Source organism: Lepidothrix coronata, unplaced genomic scaffold, assembly GCF_001604755.1.
Source record: "Lepidothrix coronata isolate B3197 unplaced genomic scaffold, Lepidothrix_coronata-1.0 Scaffold72, whole genome shotgun sequence".
In the NCBI taxonomy this organism is placed as follows: domain Eukaryota; kingdom Metazoa; phylum Chordata; class Aves; order Passeriformes; family Pipridae; genus Lepidothrix; species Lepidothrix coronata.
This window is the reverse complement of record NW_016690252.1, coordinates 421430-433843: the sequence shown is the minus strand read 5'-3', so window position 1 is coordinate 433843 and position 12414 is coordinate 421430. Positions and strand designations below refer to the sequence as shown.

At 41.3% G+C, this 12414-nt stretch overlaps 1 protein-coding gene across 8 annotated transcripts in view; it reads left to right on the top strand.

Annotated features, from left to right (window-relative positions):
* The window catches only part of UNC13B (unc-13 homolog B), a 208782-nt gene that overhangs the window by 142607 nt on the left and 53761 nt on the right, over nt 1-12414 (top strand). For all 8 annotated transcript variants that reach the window (XM_017819075.1, XM_017819074.1, XM_017819069.1 and 5 more), the window contains 5 exons: nt 3462-3631; nt 4512-4627; nt 6498-6661; nt 9123-9273; nt 10270-10338. In XM_017819075.1, the coding sequence (XP_017674564.1) occupies nt 3462-3631; nt 4512-4627; nt 6498-6661; nt 9123-9273; nt 10270-10338 (670 nt within the window). The remainder of the gene's footprint in view (nt 1-3461; nt 3632-4511; nt 4628-6497; nt 6662-9122; nt 9274-10269; nt 10339-12414) is intronic.

Genomic DNA, 12414 nt, shown 5'->3' with positions numbered 1-12414 from the left:
GTGTTCTGGTCATTCTCCTTTTTCTTTCTCTCCACATTTTGGAGGAGACAAGGCACATTAAATACTCTCTCCCAGACCCCTGACATCATCTGAGCCAATTTGGCCCAAGGTGGGCAGAGATCTCACAACTAAGAATCACTTTCTGCAATTTTTTTTTCTTTCTTTCTTTTTTTTTTTTTTTTTTTTTTTTTTTTTTTTTTTTTGGTAAGTTAGAGCTGGATTAGAAGGATGCAAATTACTAACTTCATTGTGGGAGGAACTATAGTGTAAATTCAACAGTTACTTGTTCTGTTTAGCCACCAATATACTAATTGCCGTGTGTGTGGGCATGTCACTGTGTGCGCAGAACAGAATTAACTACAGCTTCGTGTGCTCGCGTGCTTCCCCTCAGCCCAGTTGCTAGCTGGGCATGGGAAGAGACCCAAATATTGACAGTGCAGGGGATGTGTGTGGGTACTGGGGCTTTGCTGCTGGGTAAGACAGAAGCGGTAGAAGAGAATGGAGGTAGAGAGTGGGATAAAAAGCAAGTCAGCAGAACCAAGCTCAGCTTGCTTCCTCTGCAGCAGCCACTGGCTTCAGGCAGAAAAAGTTAATGGGGAAAAAAATAAAATCACCATTTAAATTTTTTCTTAAAATTTTGATGTGCTGTTTCTGGAAAATATTACTTTATTTGGTATCTTTAAGTGTAAAAGTGGCACCACTGTAAACATAAAGATGATATGGATAAAAAACAAGAGACAGTTTTTGAGCCGTGTACATAGCAAACATGGTTTCCAGTCTCTCACACTCTGAAGAGAACCTGAAAGCATTTGGTAATTTCTTACTTTCAGTGGGGTCACTTTCCTTCTCTGAATCCTCTTGGGAAAGCTGTGGGAGCTCGGCTGTGGGAGGGTGGACAGACGTATGTGTGCACACAGTGAAATCAAGCTTCATAAAAACATAGCAAGAACTGGGGCAGGCATCTTGAGAAATGTGCCAGCTCCTGTACTAATGAAGGGGAAAGCTTCTAGCAGCAGAGCTTGTTAGCCACAGTCTTACAGAGTCGTGATGCTGTCACAAATTGGAAGCTATGTCATTAGTTAGAAAACTAACTAATGACTAACTAACTAATTAATTAGAAAACTGCTACCAATCAGCAAGCCCAAGTCTCCCAGTATTCATCGTTCTGTTTTGGGGTGCTCTCTGGAAGGTAAACTGGATTTGACACACTTGTTTTACTTCACCGAAAGCAATGACTGTGGTTCTTACAGACCTAGATGTTTTATGGTGAGCCACCAGCTCAGGGCTTTCAGATGCTGTGAGCAAGTGATAAAACTCACTCTCTGGCATGGGACCAGTATAAAGAATACAAACTGAGCAGTCTCTTAAAAACAGCAGAGAAAGGTGTGGTAAAATAGAAGCTTCAGTAGCTCAGTAATTGGTACTGGAAAGTTTCCTGTAGCACTTAGCAGTGAGTTATGCTGCTGTAGTCGAGTGAAGGATGATAGCCAGCCACCTCAGGAGCGTGGGATGATGCATGTGGGACTGCCTAAGTTAGATTTAGGTCTGAACAGTGAATGTTTTCTTTAAGGAAAGACCATTGGTAGCAAAGAAACAAGATCAAAACATTCCTAACGAAGAGCTGTCACACCAGAAGGTGAGGTCTAAAGAAGTCAGGACTTAACTTACTGATGCTTTGTAAATGGCAGTGTGTGCTAGTCTGTGTTTTTAGGCACCCATGCATTTCTCAACACTGAGCCTCTGCAAAACTGCCAGGCTGTACTTTAGCACACCATGTCAGGAAGAGAGGATTTCTTTTGCATGGTTACACTGTGTTGCTGGTAAATATGGCAATGTACTCAGATAAATTTGAGAGCTACAAGGAACAGCAAGTCCAGGAGTTCCCTGCTTGTGAACACTTGGCTGCATGATTTTGTTAAGGAAGATGTTCTTGCAGCAAAAAAGGAGGGAGAGGAGAATAAAGCCAGGAGACAAACACAGAACCTCTTCTCTTCTGAACTCTAAATACAGCATTGATTGCAAAGCAAAGACAGGGAGCAGTGATGTGCTCTGTCTGTGATCAGAACTGCATGGAATCGCCTCTAACTTTGTCCATATAATTCCCAGCTATCCCTCTCTACTGGAAAAATCAGTAGGAGCTGCATGGACATCTGTTAAATGTTGTCCTAAATCACAGTGGTGGCAGTAAGAGCCCAAATGGTTTCTTGGGAGAGAGCATGCTCATACCAGTCACTGCCATATCCTATTGACCAGGCTTAGCAGATCTCTTCTGACCCATTTCTTCTTTCTCCCTGTTGCTTAGCAACAGATGCAGCATGTTAATGTTAAAAAGGCTGGAAAACAGGCCTTCAGCAGCAGTTGCCTGTTTTCATATATTCTATTTGCTTGAGGGTAGACATTTGTAGTGGTTATGGTGAGTAATCACCCTTGTCATGGTCTCATATGAGCATTCAAATTGCTTTATTGCATGCCCTGTAAATGAGCAGAGCTCTTATAATACAGTTCTACCCACTTCTGTCATCCAAGAGCTTTTTTGGATCTACAAAAGGTGAACACCTAAAAAAGAGGGAGAGTCTGCAAATTCTGCCTGTGCATTAAACTGAGGGGTGCCAATTTATCGAACAGTAAACTACTTCTCTTAATGAAAATGTCATTATTGATCTGCTCAGAGCAGAAAGTATCAGTCTAAGCTGTGAATAATGGGCAGAATCAATTCTAGTAATTAAATACCAATGCTGTAATTACTGTACCCCACCCTTTCCCCTCAGGCAGTATGTGCATCATTTGGTTGTAATGTATTGTGCATTCATACACTACTGCTTTGTGACTATTTTGAAGTAAGAGATCTACCTCCACCTGAGCTATTTATCCTTTTCTTAGAAACCAGCGTGAAGGGTGTGTGTCACAGACCTTGACTGTGCTGTCCTAGATACTGCATAAATACAGGTAGCCCTTAGCACCTACAGCTGAACAGAGGGTCATTGATGGAATGAGCTACTGAAACCAGTGAGATGCTCATCGTCATTTTTGGGGGGTATATGAAAGCATTTACCAGTTTAGCTATCTCCAGGTTTCTGTGGGCTTCACAGTCAGCTGTGAAGAGAATTCCCAAGTTTGGGGAGCTGCTGCTGACAGTGAGGACAAGCAGGAGAGTCACAACCACTTAGTAAGTGTGAAGTTGGTGGTCGAGGTCAGGGCAGGGCAGTCCTTCAGCTTGCATCTGGAGTGCAGTATCTGCCATGTCACAGGAGCATTTAGAGCGCACCAAGAGGTTGTTGAGTAGTTCATACCAGATGCTCCACTTTTAAATAAACAGGCATTGTTTACATTTTGCTAATAGATTTTGCTAATACATCCCTCTAATGTTGAATGAATGGGTCAAGAGGAACGCGAAGCGTGTCGCATATAAATGTTGGCTGCATTATGCACTCTTAAATAAATTACACTTCTCTTGTTTGCAGTGAGTGCCATAATTCCTCTGACCGGATCAAGGTGCGAGTGTGGGATGAAGATGATGACATCAAGTCTCGTGTCAAGCAGAGACTGAAACGCGAGTCAGATGATTTCCTGGGGCAGACAATCATTGAAGTTCGTACTCTGAGCGGAGAAATGGATGTGTGGTACAACCTTGGTGAGCAGGGCTTTGGGACTGAAAATGTTACGTGTTAGTTTGGGAATGTTTGATAGCACTTGGATGCATATGGACAACTTGCAAGAAAGGAAATAAAAAAAAACTTACATGATTTCAAAGGGTACATGATGCCACTGCAGAGCAGCTGCAAAGCTTATCCCAGATAAAATGGAGTGTAACATGTCAGAGGGTTGATGAGTTTTGTCTGTCAGGCATTGAAAAGTACAATGGGTGAAATGCTTGGGGCAGGACTGTATTCCACCTGTGCTGGAGGCATACTGCCCTTTTACATACATCCTTTTTTTTGTTTTGTTTTAACACAAACGTTTTGCCTGACTATAAAACCATCAAGTGCACTGCACTGGGTTGACAGGTTGTTGAGACCTTTCCCAGTGACTGTTGAGGAAAGTACTAGCAAGTAACTAGATGGTGCTGAGTTGACAGGCACAGTAATAGTCGTAGGAGATCCAAAATCTTCTTGATAGGGGCAGCCAGCAATTCCCAGGAGTTCAGGGCTATGGTGAAGTTAGGGAAGAATTCCACATCATTCAGCCCTGTTCTCAGGAAAGGAATCTGTCCTTGGTGGTTCTAGTTCAGCTGACTGAATCCAAGACCCTGTAGCACATTTGCTGATGGAAAGGCTGTCTTATGTCTAAAAATGTACATAGTTCTAGCTAGATGTGTCATATTGAGGGTGTATCATGGCAGTTGTTTTGCTGATGTCTACTTAGTATTCAATGTTTTGAAAGAAAAGAGAAAGTTTTCTCTGGGATGACTCAGCCTGAGCTTCCAGCAGTTTCTTTGCCAGTGTTGTCACCCCAAAATGTCTGTGCTCTGAACATGAACAATGCATATAGTTGCTGATGTTTTTTCCTTCTAGAGAAAAGAACAGATAAGTCTGCAGTGTCCGGGGCTATTCGTCTGCAAATCAGTGTGGAGATCAAAGGCGAGGAGAAGGTGGCTCCATATCATATTCAGTACACTTGCCTTCACGAGGTAAGAGACGGGAACATCACCATATTCCTTCTGACTACTGAAAAAGCAATTTTCTGACATTCATTTCCCTGGAATGTGCCGCTTTGCCCTAGGTGAGCTTTGCTTTCCCTGCTATGCAGGCCTGGTAACGCAGTGAATCATCAGACCTGCATTTGTCAGAAAGGCAAAGGCAGCTTTAGGCTGTGTCCCCCATGCTGGGGGCTGGCTGGCTCAGTCCATTCCGTGTCACAGCTGTACTACTGTTAGGCAGAGATGAGGCATTGGATCCACTCAGAATCAATTAAAGATGAGTTTAATGTGGAGAAACCTTTGAAATTCCTTGAGTGATGTTTTCAATGTGTACCGGAGCTATGTCTTTCTTTAGAGGATGCATACTAAAATGCTTTGTAGGTAAATTATGATTGTGGAGGGCTTTGTTTCTGGCTGTTGATGCATATATTGGTGGTATAAATTCTTTTGTTCTGCTACACTGGTGTGTAGTTATGTGCAACAGCTTGGGGGAACAGAGCTGTGCTTTTGGGGAACAGATGATCAACTGAGGTTACTGGGTACCAACCTGTCTCAGGATGGGCTGAGCTGGGGAGACAATGCTGCAGAAGTTGGAAGAAACCCAAAGATGACTTAGGGAAAGGACTGAAGGAATAACCCTGCCTTGGAGAGATGCATGGTGCCCAGTCTACCTATGTCAAAGAGAATCGGGTGGCAGGGTGAGACTCTGAGTGCCTGAATAAGGAAGAGTAGTCAGAACCCTCTATACAAGAATATCCTAAAGTCCAGGGAGGTTTAAGTAAATTCATCTTAGACAAGAAGGACAGTTGCATCACAGAGTAGATCGTTCATCAACAGGAACAACATATTTATCCAGACACTGGGCTGGATGAGTCCTGTGGTGTCTTCCGGCCTTACCAAGGAGCTGTCTATGGGACAGATATGGAGCTTAGAAAAAACATTAGTAGGCTTCTTTTAGTAGGCTGCGTTGTCTCCTTCAATACATATTTGTTTTTTAATTCAGTGATGGCTTCTGTTTGATAAGCTGTTTCTTTTTTTTTTTCCTTTGAACATCCATGATCACTTGCTGCGGTTTTTTTGCAAATAGGTCTCATTTTAAGTATCCCCTTCTTTCATTTGTGTATTCTAAAATGAAGATGATTTACAGCAAGTATAATTTAATCAGGAAAAATAGTAGTGTAAAGCACAGTCCTCTAGCTACTAATGAGATCATTAGACTTTTGCACCCCTTACTGCAGGAAGGCAGCTGTCTGAAAGGCTGATGAATCTGCAAGTGTCTTGAATTTGAGGATAACTGAGAAACCCACTGAGCTGATTGTGCAATTTCTGCACAGCAATGATAGCTGAAAACTTTTGTAGTGTTAGATAAAGTGAAAGGTTATGATGAATAATAATGCAAGTGTCTAGTTGCTAGGGGTGATCTTAAGGGTATCCTTCTCAGAAGAAAAAACACTTCTTGGACTGTTCTGCTGTATGATAATAATTACAATGCTGATACAGAGCTGTAATGTCAGCTAGTTTAAATAGGTTGTCCAAGACATTTCTTTCCGAGGACAGAAATGTGTAGGTTTCAGGAAACTAATTAGTGTGTGGTTTCAGAGCACTGAAGCACTGTTCTGCATTGTTCACAATGTCTGCAGGGTAAAGTTATAGATCCACATGCAAAATATTCAGCTATGAGCACTCAAGAAGAAAAGAAGGCAAAAGCAGAAAACACAGAATGGGTAGGGGGAAAGAAAGAGGAGGAGAACAAGGGAATTTGTGTTAGTGCCACCACCTCAGCAGTTCCAAGATCTTCGTGAATCTTGCTTAAAGGCCTCAGCAGCCTCACACACAAACCTATTCCTGCTTTGTCTTTCAGAACCTCTTTCACCATCTCACAGATGTGCAAGGGAATGGGGTGGTGAAGATCCCTGATGCCAAAGGAGATGATGCCTGGAAGGTGTATTTTGACGAGACAGCGCAAGAGATCGTGGATGAATTTGCGATGCGTTACGGCATTGAATCAATATACCAGGCCATGACGTAAGACACATTTTGTGTGGTCTTCAGTGCACATAATTGGTGTAACTAACTGATGTGACTTTTACTATTTAGATGATGAAGTGTGCTGGTGATGGAAGGCTTGACAGTGACAGCTGCTCCTTATGGGGCTTGCTGTGAGCCTGTCTCTGAATCACCAGTTTCCTCAAAGTCTAGAAATTAATGTCTGACAAAGTGCTGGAATTAAGCTTCTATCTCAACACTTTGTGTGAACACCTTTAAAACTAATTCTAAGGAATTACACCAACTTCACTAGCGTAAATGACCATATTTTATTAATGGTGGCTGAGACATTGCTGTTTTAAGACTCTCAAAAATCCCTATTTGAGAACTCTTCTGTTAAAAAGATTTTGCTCAGGGTTCCCATGAATACTTCTGATGATGTGAGAAGGGATGAGGTTTTGCGAAAGTACTTGTCCTACACAACTGTTGCAGCAATTGTTATAGTCCTTTGAAGTGACTGATTTCCCAGGTGCTGCTGAAGGCATTTATAGAAAGTTTGAGTAATGGAGCAACTGATTTGTCTTCTTTGGAGCTAGACTAATGGAGTTCTTCATCTTCAAAGAACCTTTTCCTTGTCACTATACTTTCACTTGGACTTAGGATTAGTCATTCTTCTTAAAGACTAGTAGTGCTGTGCCTGGCTCATTTCTTATTTCAGATGTAAATATGTAGCAGACAAAAGTGAACTTTTTCACATTAGAAGCTGAAAGTTTTGGGTTATGGGTCCTTAGATGAGTTATGAACTGTTCTTACGTCACCTTGCAAGCAGCTTTTCTGCCTATTGGTTAAAGCCAAAATGGAAAAGAATTGGAAGGTTTCTGTGAAGGTCTAGTCACTACTTATAGCAGGACTAACTTGGAAGTTGGACCAGACTGCTCGGGGCTCTTTCAGTAAGTGGAAAATTTCCAAGGATGAAGGTGTGCTACCTCTCTTGGCTCCTGTCTTCAGGCTGTATTACTCTGGGAAAGAAATTCCTGGTTAAAATCCAGACTGGAAAATCGTGCTTTGAATTGCTTATGCTGTAGCTGCAGCATATTGCTGCCTGTCTTTTAGTCCTCCCTCTAAAAGGATTTTGACCTGGCTCAGTCTTCTCACTGAGTGGCTGCCCAGAGAAATGGTGGAATTGCCATCCCTGGAAGTGTTCAAAAACGTGTGGCTGTGGCACTTAGGGCCATGATTTAGGGGTGAACATGGCAGTGCTACATTAATGGTTGGAATCCATGATCTCAGAGGTTTTGTCCAACCTTAATGATTGATTCTATGATTATAACTTTCCCCTCTCTGCTAAGTAGTCAAGACACTGATTAGATCCCCACTCCTCACACCTTCTCTTCTTAAAGCTAAACAAAGCCATTTTATGTGCTTATATTTATTTACCAAGTGCCTAGATGACCAGCTGGTACATAAGTATCATGTAGCAAGCATGATTTTAAACTTTTAAGAGGGTAAATTTTGGCTAGGTAAAAGGAAGAAATTTTTTTACAATGAGGGTGCTAAACCCTGGATGGACAGGTTGCCCAGAGGTGGTAGATGTCCTGTCCCTGGAAATGTTCACGGTCAGGGATTTTGGGCAACCTAGTCTGGTTGAAGATGTTGCTGTTCACTGTAGGGGTGGACCTTTAAAGGTCCCTCCCATCCCAAACTATTCTATGATTCTGTGAGTCCCTTAAGGAGAAAGCTACATTCGGAAAGTAGCTTCCAGATTTCGTTTGGGAGCTCTGAGGATTCCAGCTTAAAAACATCTCAACTCTCCTGCCTGTTGGAATGAACTTTACTTGCCATGTCCCATAATACAAGACCTCTTAAGTTCTGATCATTTTTTTCCCCTCGTATGTCTAATGGATTTTCTTTGATTATCTAATCATTTCACAAGCCTGGGTGCTCCTGGCATAATGCTGAGATTTTGTGAAGGAGGGTTCCTTGCATTTAATGAGAGAATGGGAAAATGCAAATGAACGTGCATGCTTCCTGCAGGCTGGAAGGGTCAGCCATAAGGAATCACATATCAGTGCAGCACAGAAATACCAGCGTGTGTGCTCTCTCTGTGCCTCTCTGAGGCAGTTGCTGCTGCTTCATGTCACCTCAGAACCCATGTCTGCCTTGAGCAGCAGCAAGTTATATAAATTACCTTGTGTCAGGCTTGGTTCTAGGAATTGGCATGAAGACCCAGGGTATGACTGGAGTCACAAGCTGTTGGCAGCAAACAGTTGGTTTATGATCTAGAAAGGGCTGTAGTGAAGGGATTTCTCATTTTGAGCTGTTGTCTAGATGGCGTCGTTCTGAAAAAAGGCTCTGAGATGCTGGAAAGCTGCGTAAAGGGATTAAACAACTTGCATCTGTTCATCAGTGCCCGCCAGAACACGGGGTCTATTAAAGGGGTAAAGTCAAGCCCTGCTACACAAGGGAGACCAGAATGACTTACAGAACTGTTCTTTTGCAGGCATTTTGCATGTCTCTCTTCTAAATACATGTGCCCAGGCGTGCCAGCTGTGATGAGCACCTTACTTGCCAATATCAATGCTTATTATGCACACACCACTGCCTCCACAAACGTGTCTGCTTCGGACCGCTTTGCAGCCTCCAATTTTGGGGTATGTTTGTGTGTTTGGTGATGTTACAGCTGGACTTCTGTAATTTCCCTACGGTGCTTCCAGCTTTCAATAAATAACTCCTGTTTAAGGAACATTAAATCTGTGAGGAGTTGGAAGCAGTAAAACTCTTTCAGACTGTACAAAGAGCATGGGTTTATTGTCGTCATCATCATGCATTTTTGTTACCAATCAGTGTAATGCATTGTGATGTTTATTCTTTATGTTCACATTACAGTAGAGCACAGATGGTATGGAATGAGCAAACAGTACTAAACTCTGCCTGTTGATGCTGTTGCTGAAATATACCATGTGATCTAGTAATTTCAGAACTTTATTTTTAAAAATAGCAACTGCTTTAAGGAAGAAAAAACAAACTCAAAGCCACAAGAAATGTCTATCCCTCTAATGGTTAAAATATTTTCGACATAACTGGTGGTGGAGCTGAGTATGCTGGCAAAGTATTTGGAAAGGCTTATGCTTCCCATCAGATTGAGAATTCATGAGTAGATTGAGGAGGTGTTCACAATGCCAAATCAGAATCCAGTGGAGAAATCTGACCTCAAGAAGATATGTCACAAGAAGCCTATAATACTTGTCACTGAACTAATAGATAAGATCTTGCAGCTGTGTTATTGCTCTGAATTAGACTCTTTTCTGCTGTACTTTATCCATCTCTGAATAAATATTTTCTCTTAAATACAAGTTTGGTGTAAATTGCAGACTAGAAATCAGAGGGGTTTCTCTTCTGCCTCTACTTCAGAGTAATAATGGAGTGTTTTTTCTGACAATTCTAACATTACACAGACTTCAGAAATAATTACAGTTTAAAAGTAAATCCAAGAATTGAAAGAAAACACTGTTTACACAACGCCATGTATCCATACTGCTTCCTCCTGCTCTTATGAGATCTGACACTAATTACCTGATAGCCTACTGCTTATTCTGAACATCGATTGGACAGTGATGATAAGTGATGTTTATTGGTGTTCTCAACAGAAAGAACGATTTGTAAAGCTTCTGGACCAGCTTCATAATTCACTTCGGATTGATCTCTCAATGTACAGGGTGAGTGAGAATAAATATAGTCCTTTCAGGCATTCTGGTGGGCAGAGGGGAAACACACCATTTGGATTTCTCGTATGTTTCTAACTTTTTGTGTAGTTTGTGTCTTAAGAAATTGTCATGACAAACTTGTTACTTAAATATACCATTTAGGTTTCCTCATGGATCATGTTTTTTTTTCTCCATTATAACTTCCTCAAGCCTTCTGAAATAATTTGAGGATTGTGAACTGTGCTCATCTCTGACACTCTCCCAGAAATGCAAGTTGGATTGGATTAAATTATTTTAATTACTCTTATCAGCTCCTTCAGGTGTCATCTAAAAATGGAAAATAGAGTTGTTCTCCCCTAGTATGACAGAAATATTTTAGAGGACCCACAGCCATGTTGTCACGTATTTGAGGTTTGGCAAACTCGAATCACTGTCCCTAATTTTGGATCTACAAGATGTATTGTCAGGTTTGAGATTCTGTCCTCTTCAACATTTTGTGAAGAGATGAGTTTTAAATGTTGGCATTAGTCTAACAGGCTTCATAAACCCTCTGTTTTCTTCCTCTGCTACTGCAGAGTCAATATAGTCTTATCACATGACTTGGCTTTTTTTTTCCTTAATTTCCTTGCCATATTATTTCAATTGGTAATTAATTAATTGAAAATTGTAAAAATGGTGGCAAATGTGAGCTTTCATTTTATTTATTTATTTTAAACTAGATCCTCTTCTGATTAGTGCATTCATCTGAAACGCAGAAAAACATATGTAAGAGAAAAACATGAGCAGATTAAGAGAAGTGCAGTAGGAAGAGAAAACAAAAAGGAAAAGGGGCAGGGTGCAAAAGAAGATAAAAGGAATATTGTATGAAGAGCTATTCTAAAGCTACAGTACTAGTGAGAGAAGGTCTAAACAGAGCCACTGAGTAGCAGAAGGCAAATTATCAAAGCATGGCAATAGGAATCTGTAGCAGTGATGCCTTTTTTGTTTGCTTGGTCTTCATTAAAAGCTGCTTTTCAGTGGCTAATGCAACTGACCTGTGCACAGACGAGTAAGATCTTACATAAAGGACCGGGAAAGATTTGTGTAGTTTAAATATTTCAGGTGTTATCCAACTGCCATTATATTTAGAGAAACGTCTGAAGCAATTTGAGACCATTTAGTAATTATTTTAAGACCCCTGAAGGGCAGGTTAAATTATGGAAGAAAAGGTGTTAGTTTGCAGCTTTCAAGACAGGAGATAGCATTTCACATTCATCCAGTGGTTTGTACTTAGATCTTGACCCTTCAAAGGCTTTGATTTTGATAAATACCCTGAGTTCCAGAGAGCCCATGTGTAGACAAGTTAACCTTAAAAGGAGAGTTATCTACGAATGAGCATCTACAAATAACTGCAAATTAAATTCTTTGCAGTGGTTAGCTGAACTGCAGTAATACTCAATTACTACTGTCAAGAGACTGTATTTTTCTGCAAGTCCTCAATAAAAAGTGAACACTTGTTCTCCTCTGCCCTTTTTTATCTTTGTATCTAATAATTTTTGAACTTGCAAACAAGAAGGGATTACCCAAGTGAAGCTTGCCTTTGCTATTGTACTTGCAGCAAAACCAAGAATCGTATCAGCTTTAATGTAAGACCCTGCTGAAGAACATGAATGCAGTTAAAGGACACAGGTTGGAGAGAGTGGGAGTGTAGGAAAGGGTGCAGTGCCTGAGGTCAGAAAGGGAGGATCTCATGCAAGAAGCGAAGCTTTCTGCATTCAGCATATGTATTTACACACATATATATACATATGTGCACATACACAAATATGTGTCATATATGGAAGGGACAAGACTTCTAATTTCAGTGGGAGCCAGAGAGTGGAAGAGGAAGGCGTGTACAGCTGTGGACAGCAGGGTGATGGGAAGAGTGTGTAAAATAAATTCATTAGAGGGAAGGAGGCACCGAAGGATGCATAAGTTACCTTGGCAGATGGGGTCTTACAGGTGGCTGAGTGGTTACAATATCTTCTTAGAGGGAACAGTGCTCATTTTTCCTTCTCAGTCCAGTTTGTTTCTCTGGAGAGGTTTTTAATACACCACATCTCTCAG